Genomic DNA, 19,025 nt, shown 5'->3' on the forward strand with positions numbered 1-19,025 from the left:
TCCCATTGGATAACATGGCTAAGAACTGCTCAGGGCAGCTGTTACTTTTTGGAGATATTCGCGCTTATCTCGAATATTTCCAAAAGTTGATAATAGGAGATAGCGATGTTAGCGACTGTTTCCAGTCGCTAACATCTTGGCATGCCCACTTTGCATGTCATTAGTGATAAATATCACTCACATGCAAAGTGGGACCCAAGATGGTCGCTATCTCCTACTAGCCGTCGCTAACTGGTGTTAGCAACAGCTAGATAATACACATATAATTTTATCTCCGCGAAGCGGAGCGCTGTTACAGATATATATCTTGTTTTTGAACGTTAATTTCTCAAAATGCACTGAAGCACATATATTGAGACATAGCAAAGGCACATCGGGCTACCAGTCCCTAATATTTTACCAAGTTTCGTGCAAATCCATTCAGCCGTTCGATTATTATTATTATTTTTTTTTTTTTGCCCCGCGGGGCCCTTTTAAAACCTCCACATCAAACCTAGGGGGTCAGCGAGGATCTACTATGCCCCCTTATAGTTATTTCCCCCTTTGTTTTGACCTCCTCTTGTCTCTCGATCCTACCGAGAGACAAGATGGCGGCCGCTACGGACTGTTTGGAATGTTGACAGACGCCGGAGAACCAATCAGCTTCGCTTCACAAAGCTCCGTTGCGCGAAAAGTCCGCGAACCAGTGCGCTAACTGGTCCGCTGTTACAGATATATATCTTTTTTTAAACGTTAATTTCTCAAAATCCACTGGAGCACATATATTGAGACCTACAAAAGGCACATCGGGCTACCAGTCCCTACAATTTTGCCAAGTTTCGTGCAAATCCATTCAGCCGTTCGGGCTAAAAGTGAGGCCAACCGCCCTATGGAAAACTCAATGTTAAAAACACGTTTTGGGACCCCCCTTTTTTCTCGGCCCCCACTGGACGAACCCCCCCAAATTTTCAAGGGCTGCTCAGAAACAAAATGTGCCATTTTCCTGAAAATTTCAGCCAATTCCGTCCACAAACGCCAAAGTTATTAGACATAGAATTTTCAAAAAACCCATAGAGAAAAAATCCTAACTATATATACCTACTGGCGACCGCCAGTAGGTAATATACATATATATATATATATATATACATATATATATATATATATATATATATATATATATATACATATATATATATATATATATATATATATATATATATATATATATATATATATGAAGAAAGGATCCCAACCTGTCAATGGACGACAGGCTACGGCAGGGTGCAGATCTCAAGACGCCACATCGAACGGTCAGCAAGGCTCAAGAATGTATCAACTCCAGTGAGTATGCAGGAAAACGTTTTTATTTTAAATGACGCGTTTCACTCCACAAGGGAGCTTGTTCACATAGGGACACTCAGAAAAAGTGTAGGTATATATACAAAACATAGGGAGGGGCTTATTTCAAGGAACACGCCCAAAAGTAAAAATAGAAATAGTGCACATAAGAATATTTAAAGTGATACACGCATGACAAGAAGGCAGTTACAAAATGAACACTTAGTAACAGTAGAACATGTGGAAAAAATACAATAATTAGACACATGGTAGTAGAAATAACAATGAAGTGACTGGCAAAATATGCTCAGACACAGACTAAACGGATCGCAACCTCTAATAAAGGTACCACATTGGGCAACAGACAAATATACTGACAAAGTGCCAAATATGAATAGAGTGCCAAACAAATAGGACCCAAAGGAGCAGAGGATTAGCCAATAATATAAAATTAACCAATAGTGTCAGCAAAGTCAGGACATGGTGCCTGAAATGAAATATATATATATATTCAGAATATTCTGAACACAACGAAATGTTGTTGGAATTTGTAGAATTTGTTCTTTGTAATAACATTTTCCTTTTTGATAAGCAACACTACCGGCAAATAAGGGGGACCGCGATGGGCACTTGCTTCGCCCCCAGCTATGCGAATTTATTCGTGGGCTGGTGGGAGAAGCAGGTGGCCTGGGCGGAACCCTTTAATGAATACGTGAACTGCACTGTAGCATGGCATCGGTATATCGATGATTTATTTATCCTATGGAAGGGCCCCAAATCACAGGCAGAAACATACCTTGATCTACTTAATAACAACTCCCTTAACCTCCACTTCAGTGGGCACATGAGTCAAACCATGGTATCCTTTTTAGACCTTCAAGTTTTTATCAAAGATGATAAAATCTGTACGAAGCTGTTTAGAAAATCCACAGCAGGTAATTCGACCCTTGAGGCAAGTAGTAGTCATCAGACATCTTTGAAGAAAAGTATCCCATATGGGGAGCTACTTCGCATCAAGAGAAATTGCTCAAATGATAATGATTTCGAACAAGCAGCACAAGATGCTATTGATCGTTTTAAGGTCAGGGGATACAAGAGCGGTTTACTAAATCAGACTTTGGAAAAAGTAAAGAAGATTTCACGCAATAGCCTTTTGAAAGAATGCAGACAATCTACAGAAAAAGATGTCAAATCGAGTAGATTCATCACCACATTTTCTGCTGAAGCAGAGGGACTGAGAAAGATACTCTACCGGAACTGGCATATTCTTAAGTCAGATCTGGTGATCGGTAAAGATCTACCAGAACAACCACAGATAACTTTCCGGCGTAGCAGATCACTGAAAGATCATCTAGTGAAGAGTCATTATCAACCAGTTCCCTTTGTCCCTAGGCTAGATACCATGACAGGATTCTTTCCATGCTCTAAATGCAAGGCATGCAAGAACAGCACAAAGGTTCAAACATTTCAATTGCCAGGTACAAAGGTTACCAAGAAGATAACATTTTTCTTGACTTGCACTACACCTTTCTGTGTTTTTTTTGTTTAGTTTGTCCTTGCATGAAAATTTATGTTGGCAGTACCAAACACCCTGCCAAAAAGAGAATTCTTGAGCATGCACGGGCTATTGAAAATAGGGATCCCACTTATCCGGTGGCGAGACACTTCTCCGAAGTTCATAATAGTGACCGAACATTGTTAAAATTTTATTGCATTGACCATATCCCAGTGAGTGAGCGAGGTGGAGATAGACTGCAAAGATTGCGAAGGCTTGAATCAAGGTATACTATTGATTTACATACTGGCATTCCATTTGGCCTTAACTCTGAAGAAGAACTTTCAATACATCTTGGATAATAATATCTTGTTTCTTAGATGTATCTAGTGACACGTATATATACCTTTTCTGCCAGTCCGATGTAAATATTTCTATGTTCTTGGTGAACATCAATAATGTAATTCTTATACAGCAATGAGGAAATTGATTTTTTGTTAATTTGTATGAACTACACACACCACCAGCATGCCCATACAGGGCTCAATTTTGTTGATATATTATGAATTTAGTGGTATTGCCCATACAGGGCTTAATTGCTTATATGATTTTTCATGAATGACATGATGAAGGACTCCAAATCATGTATTGCGGGATAGCAATTTATTATTAGTGAAATGGTTCTCTTTTTGATTATTTAGAAAACCACTTCAAAATGGCCGCCAAAGAAATAAATATGTTTTTGTCCATTTTTTATTTTTATGAATTCACAGAGAAAAAAATGTGTAATTATTTGTTTGAATGCTTTAAATGGCGGCAACTCTTGTAAATCAGGTTGACACAGGGGAAAAAGGCACGTCTGCCGAAACGCGTCCTGTTTGTGCAATAAACTAATCGTTTAAATCTTCCACGCGAGTGCAGCCGCTTCCTTCCCTGGTGGGGGAGTGGGGCTTTTGGAGCATATATATATATATATATATATATATTTTTTTTTTTTACTCAATTGTAGGATGTAAATATCCTAAATGGAGGATTGTTGAATATATATATATATATATATATATATCCATATGTATGCACTACATAGATATCATACTTAGTTCCAGTTTTCACCCACACTATCTCAAACCTACTGAACTATCTCACTTCTCACTGTAACAAGCTGCTCGGAGCTGCACCGGTTTTTCAATCTGACCTTGCCTGGACAATCTTCAAAAGGTTTTCAGAGCCCACTTAGAGGTCACTTTGCTTTTCCTACCTTCCACATTAGTTTGCTCATCAGGTCGTTCATTTCTGCTTACACTGTATAAGTGCATTATATTTGGCACGGTGCTGATCTTGCATTTCTCCGTTGCCCATGTATGGCATTGTGTCCTTTTCCTTTTTGGCTGAGGTTGCATTACTTTATTGTATATATAGCCCAAAGACCAATCAGTCGGGGATGAAGCAGACTGAGAGCACCATTGTGTGCAACAACTTCTTCCTTGCTTGCCATTGTGTGCAATAACTTATTCCTTGGTAGCCAAAAGCATTGGTACCTACAAATACATTTATTTTTGTTCCTCAGCAACTGCTATTTTTTGTGTGTTTCTTTCATTGCCCCTGGCAGGGTGCAAATGTTTTTCCCTGACATAGATACCATTACATCTGTTGTGCACCATAATGGTGAAGGGTGCCTACCTAGCCCGCAAAAATCACTTGTTGGCTGACACAGTATGCCTATATGACCTCCTAACATACCAGCTGAAGGGTATATCCAACTCTTGTTGTTCTGATGAAGACACGGTTCTGGAACAGATTTCAAAGAGGTTGAAATGTTGATGCTATGGTAAGTATATGCTTGCTTTTTGTAAACTACAAATCAGCAAAAGTTTGAATTGAGTGTTTGGTAACTGTACATTTATTTTACATTGTTCCCAAACAAGCCATTTCTTCTAGGTTTTTTGTAGTTTTAAATTCCTTTGCATCTTCACAAGCACAAGTACTTCCAGCCAATCCCCTTTGTTCCTCCCACATTTACCACTAAGGGGCCGATTCCGATGTCGGATGGACTCGGGTCCGTCCAACATCGTTCAGGAGCTGTAACCGACCGACCTGCTGTCGTCGGTTACGGCCCTGCAAGTACGATGCGACCGAACCCTGTTCGGTCGCACTCGTATACTTCACAATGGGAGCATGCATTCCGTGCGGAATGTATGCCTGCATTGTGAAAAGCAGGGGTGCAGTTCATCCCTGCACCCTGTGGCCGGCACCCCAAGGTGCCTGCCACCGGGTTCAGGGATCAACAGAGGGGCACAATAGGGTACTGGGGGCACCCAGAGATAGTTTCCGACTGCCTTTTCATGCCAGAAACACAAGCACAAAAAGGCAGTGAAAAACTGCCATCGTACTCCCTCGTCGTAAAGAGGCCACCGGGGTAGTACTGAAGGATTTTCGGATGGCGGACGGGCTCTACGAGCCCGTCGTAAGCCATCCAGAAATCCGAGTCGGATTCCTTTCTGACCGAGCCCATCGGAATGACTCGATCGGAAAGGAATGTGGTCAGCACACTCCGATTCGGTCGGAAGGACTCCGACCATCATTCGGAGCCCTTCCGGCCAAAATCGGAATCGCCTCCTTAATCGTAAGCTTACGTGTACAGCGACTGTGCAGTAAAAACGTGGTGATCTACGCATAGAAAAAGATAGGCGGCAGCAGAACCTCCGCACGTAGGCCTGTAAATAGAATTTTGTAAAAGGTTAGTAATAAAGTCCAAAATGCAGTTTGTCCTTTTTTCCATTAAGTGTGTATAAAAAGGATGCATTTCCATATGCCTGTATATACAAATGCACTCAAACTTTTCCCTTAACAAAGGGAAAAAGATTTCATTTTTAATTCCTAAATGTTTCATACATATTATGTTTTCACTGAAATTCAGGTGCTCAGTTTTTGATTTAATATTTTCTGTCCATGCACAGCTTACATTCCATGATGTTGCTTCTTATTTCACTGAAGAGGAGTGGAAGCATTTACATGAATGGCAGAAGGAACTCTACAAGAATGTAATGAAAGAAATACATCAAGCTTTAATCTCACTTGGTAATATGCTCAAATTTTTCTAAAATATAGAAATACCTAGTTTGTTTTTATGTGCTTTTCATAACCCTGTTTAAAGAATTGCAAAAAAATGAAGACTAAGGGACTTTAGCATTGTGTGACATTTATTCTTATAACTCTTAAAAATATTTTTTCTAAACTGATGTTTGGGTAGCAGCAACTGGAGTAGTAAATGAGTTATGTTGTGATACAAATGTCAAGGGAGCAAGAAAGGCAATGATGCTCAAAAGGTTTTTCCCAAAATATTTATTGGTATTTTCATCTTTCTAATGAAAGTGATATGTAATCTAATATTCAAATGGTCCTGCAGTGTGTATCAAGGTAAATTCAAGAGCAAAACGGATCTTATTCTGCTGATGTCATTCCCTGGGTTTAATTCTGGCAGTGGCGGCTGGTGAAATTTTAAAGTGGTGACCCATAAAATTATTGCCGCACAGCACTGCGGCGAGTGAGCATAGCGAGCGTGCGCAAACAACTTCCGGGGGTTTTGGGGGGTACTCCACCCAAGAACATTTTGAAAAAAGAGTGGATAAATGGTGCATTTTCAATCAAATTTGAGGAAGCAGGAAAGTTAATAAAGCAATAAGATTGAATTATTTATCATTTAAGAAATTGCCAATTTTTATGAGCAATAGAGGACAGTCTTTGTATATGCTGATGTTATCATTTGGTCCAAGAGAAGGCTTACTAGGAGTAAGAAACAATCCTGAGCACTCTTATAGCATCAAAGCATGCATAATTGAAAGGGTAGACAGATGAAGCTCATAAGTTTTATTCCTTTGGTACAACCAAAATGATATCCATAGTGATATAAACGACAAGTTATCACTTATTTGCAATATCCATTCTTAAAGTAAATCCATTGTAAATTCATGGAATCGGGTTAACACAAGGTGAAATGGAAAAACCCCAATGCATTTCGTGCTATGTCAGCACTTCTTCAGGGGAATGTAATTCCATCACCATAGAAAACAGGCGGGTATAGGGGAACACGTCGGTAACTCGGGACACGACTGTGCTGGTAATTCGAAAATGCCACTCCTCATGACGAGCTGGGCTCGTCATGAGCGTGCGAGGAGGCTACTTCAGCCCAGCTCGTCATGAGCGTGGAAGGGGTTAAGGGAAGGCAGGCCTGCAGGCCATGCTCCTGGAAGGAAAACTCAACTTGATTTCCCTTGGGCTAAGTAGCCCCACAGGAGCTCCACAAATCCCCCGCAGTACTACCCCAGAAAATGCCAGCCCTTTGCAAGTTAGGCGGGTCGGATAAAAAAATATTCCGGGCACCAAAATAAAAGTGCTCCCCATTAGCGAACTACATGATTATACAAGCATTTGCAAAGCAATAGGTCTCGCATTTACGCGAGTTTGAACTATTGACATTGCAAATAACAATCCCCCAGATGCATGAAGCACCCACTCTGCGAATCCTAAATAGCGAAAAATACCGAATCGCTATCCAGAATTCGCAGAATGGGATGCATCACCAAAATCGGTAAATAACTACGATGTGCAACCGGCCGCAATCGCCAAATGCGAATTTGCCAAAATCGCTATAAAATCGCAGATTCGGCTGTTTCCCAACCCCAAATTGCGATTTCGCAAATAGCGATCTCGCAGATTGCGACATCGCAAAAACGGGAAGTCGCATTTTGAGCACAATGATGACATCACCACCAGGAAGTAGCCTGCTCCATGCTTCATTTGGATCACAGAGCTGGATAGAGGAGGAGGCAGAGCACTGAGCTCCAAGAGACACACCCTGCAGTCCCAATACAGGATGCACATTGATATCACAATGTCCCAGGAAGCTGCAGGACCCAGTGAAACAGCCAGGAAGTGCAAAATCAAGTTCTCTGAATAAGAACTGGAGTACTTGATAGAGGGAGTCAGCAGGAACCATGACCAGCTGTTTGGGAAGCTGTCCCGGAAGGTGCCTGAGGCTACCAAAAGACGCATCTGGCTGCACACCAAGACCAAGGTCAACGCGGTGGGAGTCACGCACCGGTCCATCGATGACCTCAAAAAGAGGTGGTGCGACCTCAGAGGCCATGCCAAGGAGCGCATTACAGAGAGACAGGGGGAGAGACTGGCCACGGGAGGAGGAGACTCCACAGTCCCCGAGAACACACCAATGGAGGACCAAGTGGAGGACACCATCAACCCTGCAGCCTGCGTGGGGGTCACACAACTGGACACTTCCCGTGCCACACACCAATCACAAGGTAAGAGCGATGCAACTGTGACCCCGTCCCCTAACAATGCCCATGCCCCCAGAGCAAGCCATATTTGTAACCCCAGTAATCCAATCCCTGCCCCTCCCAAACGCCCAACTGCATTGTGGGACCTGTAGTGTGACAATGTGCCCTGATAGCCACACACAGTCTGAATAGTCAAGTGAAACATACCCCTAAAGCCAGTCAGGGAATGCTAGCCTGCATGCATGTTGCTTCATCCCAGGTGCCTGAATCATATCATTAATCATGCACTCATTCACATCACAGGTGCTGCAGATGCTGAGACTGCAAAACCGGGAAACATATGAGCATGTCCTCATCTAGAACGAGGAAACAGAGGTCCCTGCAAGATATCTTTAGTAGAGCTCAATCCGTCCCCACTTCGGTGACTGCAGCTCCCAAAATGGCGTCCTCGCAGCAGTCCCCCAGCCCCGCCGACGAACCCATCATTAAAGCCTTCTTGGAGTCGCTCTTCAACACTCTCAGAGCCGACATACAGACGGTGAAAACAGACCTGACGGCTGAACTAAAGGAGATCCGCAAGGATGTTGATGACGTAGGAAAGCGAGTGGCTACGCTAGAGGATTACAGTGACACTACAGCGACTGAAATAACCATGCTTCAGCAGGAAATAATTCACCTTCAGGATCAGCATTTGGATACCCAAGTACACCTAGAGGATTTGGAAAATAGATCTCGCAGGCACAACATTAGAATCCGGGGGGTCAAGACTTCAGATGACACTAAAGACCTTTTCGCCTTCACAGCTGGCTTGTTCCGACACATTCTGGCGGTTCCAGACAGTACGGACATTGTCCTTGATAGAGCACCCCGGGTGGGCCCACCACGTGCGTCCAACGCCCCCAGCAGATATTCTAGTGTGTCTACAAGACTACAAGACAAAGGAAGCCATCCTCTCGAAAGCGACAACACTTTTTAAAAACATTTCAAAAACCTTTATTGCGTAAAGGATGATGATATACAATCTCAAACAGAGCAGTCTGCTCATCCGGAGCGTTTAAACTTACAAACGTGTATCAAATACATTCTCCTCCCCTCCCCCCAACTCAATCGGCCGCGTATAGATTCAAAGTTCTGAAGTCCACTCGCCAAGCGAGAAAATGTCTCTGGGTCCTCGGCCATTAGTTCAGTAGGATCTGCGGCACCTCCACCCTCCCACCCTCCCCCGTTGCAACTCCCCACTCACCCGCTCTACTACAACCTTCCAGCCTCCCAACGCCTCTCAGTCACTCCCTCTGCGCACTTTCTTTGGTTCCTTCCCCTGGCTCATTAAGTAAGTTGTCAAGGGACCCCATATGTCCCGGGGCCGCGACCTCACCGGTAGTTGCTCTGCATACACATGGAGGTATTCCTGCCAAGTGGACATATAGTGGAGCCAATCCTTAAACTTAGGGGCTCTCCCTCTACCCCATCTGCAGGCCACCTGTCATCATGCCAGGAGGATTCCTATGGCAAGGAAGCTGTTTGTGCGGTGTTTGTACATCACCTGTCAATCCCAACAGGGCACCGAGAGGAGTCAGCGTCAGCGGGTTGTCCACCATGCTAGTTAACCCCATAAATACTTCCTCCCAGAAAGAAGCTACTCGGGGGCATCTCCAAGCCAAATGCATAAAGTCCACCCCCCCTTGACCACATCGTAGACATTTGTCATCTTCCCTAAGGTGAATCTTATGTAATTGGGCCGGGGTATGATAAAGTCGGTGCAGGAACTTGTAGTGCACTAACCAAAGCCTACAGCTACTGGATATGGCTTCCGTTTGAAGACAGGCCGCTTCCCACTGTTCATCCGTCAGGGGGCTGTCTAGGTCCGCATCCCACTCCTATCGGGCCCGAACGGGATGAATGGGGGGTGCGCTGCGCACCCGTTTATACAACATAGAAATGACATGTGTGGGGGCTTCAGGTTGCAACATTAAGTGTAATAATGTCTCCGGGTCCTGCGGGAACTCCGGGGTTTGAGCCCTAAAGCTCTGCCTAAGGCGCGTGTATAGGAACACATCCATGAAGGAGTGCACATGGTCTCCAAAAAACTGCTCTTTCGTGCGGAATTTCCCTCCAATATATAGATCTCCCCATGTTCCCAACTTTAGTCTTTCTAGCATACGTTGGCAAATCCTTTCACTCGTGACAGGCAATAACGGACAGTGGCGCAAGGGCACTGTAGGGGAGTACATCAGTTGTATACCCTCAGCTTTCGCTAACCAATTACACACTCGGACTGTGCAGTCCACTGTGGAGGGTCTTCGTATCGCTCCTTAGAGGGCGTATACTCATACTCGGACGTCGGAATAGGGGCCATGTAGCCGTCCACTACTGCAAGGTGAGGCATATACGGGGCGGGTGAAACCAGTATACCACAAAATGTGCCTGCGCGCTATAATAGTATTGCTCGAAATTAGGGATGTCAAACCCGCCCAGGCGGTACGGCAGCATAAGTGTAGTTAATTTCAGCCGTGCTTGCTTACCCCCCCAAATAAGGCGCACTAGCTGTGAATTAAGCGTATGAAAAAAGAAGGCTCCAGGGTAGTACGGAATGTTTATGAATAAATATAAGAATTTCGGAAGTATGTTCATTTTAATCAACGATATCCTTCCTGCCATTGAAAGGGGTAGTTTAATCCATTTGGAGATATTATCTGTCACTTTGTCCATGGCCTGCCCATAATTAAGCCTCAGTAGAGGTTCCCGATCCCTGGTGACTTGGATGCCCAGATACTTAAAGTCATCTGTCTCCCACGTCAGGGGATAGTCCAACGGATGTGGCCGAGTGTGGTCGATCAAGGGGAAGACCGCAGATTTATTCCAGTTTATTTGCACTCCAGCCACTGCACCGAACTTAGTGATTTCCCTCAATACTGGGTTTAGATTATCCTGTGGCTTGTGAACATACAGCGTTATGTCGTCTGCATAGAGCGACACTAGCAGCTGCCTGGATTGGTATATGAGGCTCCTATGGTTATGGTGCTGTTGTAACTTCGCAGCCAGGGGCTCTATCGCTAGGGCGAATACAACAGGGGAGAGTGGGCAACCTTGCCTTGTGCCCCTGGCGACCGGAAAGCTCGCAGATCTAGAGCCGTTAAGGAGAACTCTGGCACATGGCTGAGTATATAGTAACTGAATCCAATTAACAAAGGAAAAGGGCATCCCCATATGGTGCAGTATCCCTATCGGGTAGTCCCATTCGACCGAGTCGAACGCTTTGGTGGTGTCTAAAAAGACAGCCACCGCCGCACTATTTGTGTCAATGTCTTGTAGGACCGCTAAGAGGGTTTGTAGATTATGAGCTGTAGCCCGATGGGGCACAAAGCCCGCTTGGTCAGGTAAAACTAGTTTTTCTAGAAGTAAATTAAGCAGCGTTGCCAGTACTTTGGCTAGGATATTTGTATCGCTATTGAGGAGCGATAGAGGCCGATACGAGTCACAAAGCAGCGGTGTCTTACCGGGTTTTAACAGTGACATTATTTGTGCCTCCCTCATTGTGGCAGGTAAGCGACCTTCCTCCAGGGCTGCACAGAACACTGCTTTAAGTATGGGTGCCAGGGTAGTCACGAAGGCTTTGTAAAAGTCTATAGGAAGACCGTCGGATCCCGGCGCTTTCCCGGACGACATGGACATAATAGCCTCCGTGATCTCATCGTGAAAGCGACAACACTTCACGCTATTATCTATAATGGTCATTCCCCGGTGCTCTACCAGGACCTCGCCCTGATCACCTTGCAACGCCGCCAGCAATTCCGTCCAGTGACGGAACATCTTCGGCAACACGGGATCCAATACTCATGGGGCCACCCATTCCGCCTCATATTTCGTTTCAAGGTAAACTCCACCAGATGTGCTCGCTCGTGGACTCCTGCCGCCTTCTGGGCTTAGCGGTTCTAAGTGAGGAGGATGATAGCCAGAGCACCACCTCGGGACCTGGAGCTCTCTCCGCCGAGGTGGCAGCAAGAGGGCCGACACCGGCGGTCCCGGAAACCAACCAAGGCAGACATAGCGAAGAGTCAAAAGGATGCCCTCGCCTCTGCAACAGAGGCCCTGGCTGGGGCGAGCCAGACAGCTGAATGACCGGGGATATTGTATGCTACCGAAGCTGGCTCCCTGACTAGGGGTGGACGGTGGGGGGAGCAGGACCCCTCCCCTTGGTCACACCATGAGCCCCACTACGACGACCTCCTGGGTGTCCCGGGATGGCGGACACTATTTTTGGACCTTCTCCCTATTCCTTGTTTCCCTTCCCTTGTCCCAGTTGGGGCTGTTCCTTGGACCATGCTCTTTTTGGGGTTGTCTTTTGGCTGTGGGTACCCTTGTCCACCTCTTTTCTGTTTCCTGTATGCATTCCATCAGTATTTGCGTCACTCAGTTCACTTTTCGACTCTTGCTTCCCCACATCGAACACAACACACTTCATAGCCTAACTCACTCACTGTCTACTGATGCCAGGTGATTCACTTAAGGTCCTCACGCTTATCCTGCGGGACTTGAACAATCCGATTAAGCGCAGAGCGATCCTTAATTACCTAGAGCAATCCGAAGTAGACATATGCCTCATGCGGGAGACGCACCTTCTCTCCAGAGATTACTTTAGGTTGCGATCCCGAGCCTTTCCAACACAGATGTTCTCCACCCATTGTTCCAAGTCAGCAGGAGTTGCCATACTAGTCTCCCGCTCTTTCCGGGGCCATGTTCTTCAGAAAGAGGCAGAAGTCAAGGGTCGTCTACTCACATACCAATTCTCTTTAGGGGGAGATACATTTGTAGTGGGTTCCATATATGCACCTAATGATGGGCAGATCAAATTCCTTCTCCAAGCCCTTTGGGGGTCCGCCGCTTCCGCAGACCGCCAACTACTGTTATGTGGAGATCTTAACATTGTCTATGACAACGAATTGGACCGCTCCTGCCAAAGAGCACACCAAGCGGGGGTACTCACTTCCACAGGGCGGGCCCACCTTCAGGAGCTGGGACTGTTTGACCTCTGGCGCCACCTTCATCCATGCTCCTGTAGCTTCACCTTTTACTCTGGGGCACACAAAACATATGCACGACTGGACTACTTTCTCTGCTCCTCCTCCCTTAGAGTCCATGCGCTCAGCTCTGACATTCTGACGGCTTCCTTGTCAGATCACTAACCAGGCCTGGCTTCTTTTCTCCTGCCAGCATCGGAACGACCTCTAAGACACTGACGCTTGTGGGACACGCTGCTGCACAAAACTTATGTAATAGACCAAATCCAGGAAGCCATCACAGATTTCGCTGCCCACAACGCTAACTCTGATACTTCCTTGGCGACACAATAGGGGTCGTTGAAGGCGGTCTTGCGAGGAGTATTCATAGCTATATCCTCAGCCACTAATAAGGAGCGAAGCCGCAAACGGGCGGAGCTTACTCAAAGGGTTTCCGAACTAGAACAAATGGACCAACGCACGGGCGCTTCTCGTGCCTGGCGTCAACTTTGTGTTGAACGCAAACACCTTGCCGCCCTAGATTAGGATAGAGCCGAATATGCGGCCCTCAGACTTCACCACTCCTACTATGTGGAGGGGACAGGTGTGGCCGTTTATTAGCCAACAAGCTGAGGGAGGCTTTTATAAGGCATTCTGCAGCCAATTAGCTCACACCTTGACAGCACTGTTTAATACTTTCGATCAGGCCGGAACGATACCCGGGGAAATGTTAGAGGCAGCGATAGTTGTTATTCCGAAGCCTGGGAAGGACAGGACAGTCTGCAGTGCGTACAGGCCCATCTCTCTTTTAAATATCTATATCAAATTATATACTAGCATCATAGCGGCCCATTTAGCGCCATACATGGCCCAGCTGGTTGAGCCGGATCAAGCGGGGTTTATCCCACAGAGGCAGACCAGTGACAACACTAAACGCATTCTGCATCGGATCGAGCTGGCGTCTCGCACTCGGGGTGAATACATGCCCCTGGCCATAGATGCAGAAAAGGCCTTCGATAGGGTGCACTGGCCTTATCTTGAGATGGTCCTGCTGGCTGTTGGCTTTGGTAAGAAGTTGCGGACCCGCATTTTAAACTGCTTCCGTTTCCCAATAGTGAAAGTTAGAGTCAATGGTCACACGTCCTCTAGATTCCCTATTGGGAGGGGCACCAGGCAGGGGTGCCCCTTGTCGCCCCTCCTCTTTGCCCTTTATATGAAGCCTCTGGCGCGTAGGGTCCCCGGAAGCTTGTTTCCTTTCCAGTGAAGAATTGGCTTGGTAGTTTGGTCTGCCCTGTTCCCATGATGCACTGGGCCAGGGACAGACTAATTTGCATAGGCCAGGTTCTGAATTGGGATGGTGCAGTGAGCTAAAAAACGGTGATGGATCAAGCCCTGATCTGTTGACTGGGTAGGAGTGTTCTGATTAACTCAGATACTCTGTCCATCACCACCCCCTTTTTGAAAAGATTTTGGCCACCATGAGTGTGGAAGGGTATGCTCAGACATGAGTCCCTTGCTCACTGCACCATCAGGATTCAAGCAAGCCGGGCCGAAGACGGCTGTAATGCCAGAAACCGGTCCCCGGAAGCTTGTTTCCTTTCCAGTGAAGAATTGGCTTGGTAGTTTGGTCTGCCCTGTTCCCATGATGCACTGGGCCAGGGACAGACTAATTTGCATAGGCCAGGTTCTGAATTGGGATGGTGCAGTGAGCTAAAAAACGGTGATGGATCAAGCCCTGATCTGTTGACTGGGTAGGAGTGTTCTGATTAACTCAGATACTCTGTCCATCACCACCCCCTTTTTGAAATGATTTTGGCCACCATGAGTGTGGAAGGGTATGCTCAGACATGAGTCCCTTGCTCACTGCACCATCAGGATTCAAGCAAGCCGGGCCGAAGACGGCTGTAATGCCAGAAACCGGTCCCCGGAAGCTTGTTTCCTTTCCAGTGAAGAATTGGCTTGGTAGTTTGGTCTGCCCTGTTCCCATGATGCACTGGGCCAGGGACAGACTAATTTGCATAGGCCAGGTTCTGAATTGGGATGGTGCAGTGAGCTAAAAAACGGTGATGGATCAAGCCCTGATCTGTTGACTGGGTAGGAGTGTTCTGATTAACTCAGATACTCTGTCCATCACCACCCCCTTTTTGAAATGATTTTGGCCACCATGAGTGTGGAAGGGTATGCTCAGACATGAGTCCCTTGCTCACTGCACCATCAGGATTCAAGCAAGCCGGGCCGAAGACGGCTGTAATGCCAGAAACCGGTCCCCGGAAGCTTGTTTCCTTTCCAGTGAAGAATTGGCTTGGTAGTTTGGTCTGCCCTGTTCCCATGATGCACTGGGCCAGGGACAGACTAATTTGCATAGGCCAGGTTCTGAATTGGGATGGTGCAGTGAGCTAAAAAACGGTGATGGATCAAGCCCTGATCTGTTGACTCAGATACTCTGTCCATCACCACCCCCTTTTTGAAATGATTTTGGCCACCATGAGTGTGGAAGGGTATGCTCAGACATGAGTCCCTTGCTCACTGCACCATCAGGATTCAAGCAAGCCGGGCCGAAGACGGCTGTAATGCCAGAAACCGGTCCCCGGAAGCTTGTTTCCTTTCCAGTGAAGAATTGGCTTGGTAGTTTGGTCTGCCCTGTTCCCATGATGCACTGGGCCAGGGACAGACTAATTTGCATAGGACAGGTTCTGAATTGGGATGGTGCAGTGAGCTAAAAAACGGTGATGGATCAAGCCCTGATCTGTTGACTGGGTAGGAGTGTTCTGATTAACTCAGATACTCTGTCCATCACCACCCCCTTTTTGAAATGATTTTGGCCACCATGAGTGTGGAAGGGTATGCTCAGACATGAGTCCCTTGCTCACTGCACCATCAGGATTCAAGCAAGCCGGGCCGAAGACGGCTGTAATGCCAGAAACCGGTCCCCGGAAGCTTATTTCCTTTCCAGTGAAGAATTGGCTTGGTAGTTTGGTCTGCCCTGTTCCCATGATGCACTGGGCCAGGGACAGACTAATTTGCATAGGCCAGGTTCTGAATTGGGATGGTGCAGTGAGCTAAAAAACGGTGATGGATCAAGCCCTGATCTGTTGACTGGGTAGGAGTGTTCTGATTAACTCAGATACTCTGTCCATCACCACCCCCTTTTTGAAATGATTTTGGCCACCATGAGTGTGGAAGGGTATGCTCAGACATGCGTCCCTTGCTCACTGCACCATCAGGATTCAAGCAAGCCGGGCCGAAGACGGCTGTAATGCCAGAAACCGGTCCCCGGAAGCTTGTTACCTTTCCAGTGAAGAATTGGCTTGGTAGTTTGGTCTGCCCTGTTCCCATGATGCACTGGGCCAGGGACAGACTAATTTGCATAGGCCAGGTTCTGAATTGGGATGGTGCAGTGAGCTAAAAAACGGTGATGGATCAAGCCCTGATCTGTTGACTGGGTAGGAGTGTTCTGATTAACTCAGATACTCTGTCCATCACCACCCCCTTTTTGAAATGATTTTGGCCACCATGAGTGTGGAAGGGTATGCTCAGACATGAGTCCCTTGCTCACTGCACCATCAGGATTCAAGCAAGCCGGGCCGAAGACGGCTGTAATGCCAGAAACCGGTCCCCGGAAGCTTGTTTCCTTTCCAGTGAAGAATTGGCTTGGTAGTTTGGTCTGCCCTGTTCCCATGATGCACTGGGCCAGGGACAGACTAATTTGCATAGGCCAGGTTCTGAATTGGGATGGTGCAGTGAGCTAAAAAACGGTGATGGATCAAGCCCTGATCTGTTGACTGGGTAGGAGTGTTCTGATTAACTCAGATACTCTGTCCATCACCACCCCCTTTTTTAAATGATTTTGGCCACCATGAGTGTGGAAGGGTATGCTCAGACATGAGTCCCTTGCTCACTGCACCATCAGGATTCAAGCAAGCCGGGCCGTAGACGGCTGTAATGCCAGAAACCGGTCCCCGGAAGCTTGTTTCCTTTCCAGTGAAGAATTGGCTTGGTAGTTTGGTCTGTCCTGTTCCCATGATGCACTGGGCCAGGGACAGACTAATTTGCATAGGCCAGGTTCTGAATTGGGATGGTGCAGTGAGCTAAAAAATGGTGATGGATCAAGCCCTGATCTGTTGACTGGGTAGGAGTGTTCTGATTAACTCAGATACTCTGTCCATCACCACCCCCTTTTTGAAATGATTTTGGCCACCATGAGTGTGGAAGGGTATGCTCAGACATGAGTCCCTTGCTCACTGCACCATCAGGATTCAAGCAAGCCGGGCCGAAGACGGCTGTAATGCCAGAAACCGGTCCCCGGAAGCTTGTTTCCTTTCCAGTGAAGAATTGGCTTGGTAGTTTGGTCTGCCCTGTTCCCATGATGCACTGGGCCAGGGACAGACTAATTTGCATAGGCCAGGTTCTGAATTGGGATGGTGCAGTGAGCTAAAAAACGGTGATGGATCAAGCCCTGATCTGTTGACTGGGTAGGAGTGTTCTGATTAACTCAGATACTCTGTCCATCACCACCCCCTTTTTGAAATGATTTTGGCCACCATGAGTGTGGAAGGGTATGCTCAGACATGAGTCCCTTGCTCACTGCACCATCAGGATTCAAGCAAGCCGGGCCGAAGACGGCTGTAATGCCAGAAACCGGTCCCCGGAAGCTTGTTTCCTTTCCAGTGAAGAATTGGCTTGGTAGTTTGGTCTGCCGTGTTCCCATGATGCACTGGGCCAGGGACAGACTAATTTGCATAGGCCAGGTTCTGAATTGGGATGGTGCAGTGAGCTAAAAAACAGTGATGGATCAAGCCCTGATCTGTTGACTGGGTAGGAGTGTTCTGATTAACTCAGATACTCTGTCCATCACCACCCCCTTTTTGAAATGATTTTGGCCACCATGAGTGTGGAAGGGTATGCTCAGACATGAGTCCCTTGCTCACTGCACCATCAGGATTCAAGCAAGCCGGGCCGAAGACGGCTGTAATGCCAGAAACCGGTCCCCGGAAGCTTGTTTCCTTTCCAGTGAAGAATTGGCTTGGTAGTTTGGTCTGCCCTGTTCCCATGATGCACTGGGCCAGGGACAGACTAATTTGCATAGGCCAGGTTCTGAATTGGGATGGTGCAGTGAGCTAAAAAACGGTGATGGATCAAGCCCTGATCTGTTGACTGGGTAGGAGTGTTCTGATTAACTCAGATACTCTGTCCATCACCACCCCCTTTTTGAAATGATATTGGCCACCATGAGTGTGGAAGGGTATGCTCAGACATGAGTCCCTTGCTCACTGCACCATCAGGATTCAAGCAAGCCGGGCCGAAGACGGCTGTAATGCCAGAAACCGGTCCCCGGAAGCTTGTTTCCTTTCCAGTGAAGAATTGGCTTGGTAGTTTGGTCTGCCCTGTTCCCATGATGCACTGGTCCAGGGACAGACTAATTTGCATAGGCCAGGTTCTGAATTGGGATGGTGCAGTGAGCTAAAAAACGGTGATGGATCAAGCCCTGATCTGTTGACTGGGTAGGAGTGTTCTGATTAACTCAGATACTCTGTCCATCACCACCCCCTTTTTGAAATGATTTTGGCCACCATGAGTGTGGAAGGGTATGCTCAGACATGAGTCCCTTGCTCACTGCACCATCAGGATTCAAGCAAGCCGGGCCGAAGACGGCTGTAATGCCAGAAACCGGTCCCCGGAAGCTTGTTTCCTTTCCAGTGAAGAATTGGCTTGGTAGTTTGGTCTGCCCTGTTCCCATGATGCACTGGGCCAGGGACAGATTAATTTGCATAGGCCAGGTTCTGAATTGGGATGGTGCAGTGAGCTAAAAAATGGTGATGGATCAAGCCCTGATCTGTTGACTGGGTAGGAGTGTTCTGATTAACTCAGATACTCTGTCCATCACCACCCCCTTTTTGAAATGATTTTGGCCACCATGAG

General features: G+C 46.8%; 1 protein-coding gene across 4 annotated transcripts in view; it reads left to right on the top strand.

The window, feature by feature from the left end:
• Positions 1-19,025, top strand: part of LOC144798262 (zinc finger protein 713-like) — a 291,631-nt gene that overhangs the window by 70,134 nt on the left and 202,472 nt on the right. For all 4 annotated transcript variants that reach the window (XR_013603492.1, XR_013603491.1, XM_078669026.1 and 1 more), the window contains one exon: positions 5,773-5,893. Coding sequence is in view for 2 of the 4 variants with exons in the window: in XM_078669026.1 (XP_078525152.1) it covers positions 5,773-5,893 (121 nt within the window). In the remaining 2 variants the exon portion in view is untranslated. The remainder of the gene's footprint in view (positions 1-5,772; positions 5,894-19,025) is intronic.

Source organism: Lissotriton helveticus, chromosome 12 (genome assembly GCF_964261635.1).
Source record: "Lissotriton helveticus chromosome 12, aLisHel1.1, whole genome shotgun sequence".
NCBI classification, from domain to species: Eukaryota; Metazoa; Chordata; class Amphibia; order Caudata; family Salamandridae; genus Lissotriton; species Lissotriton helveticus.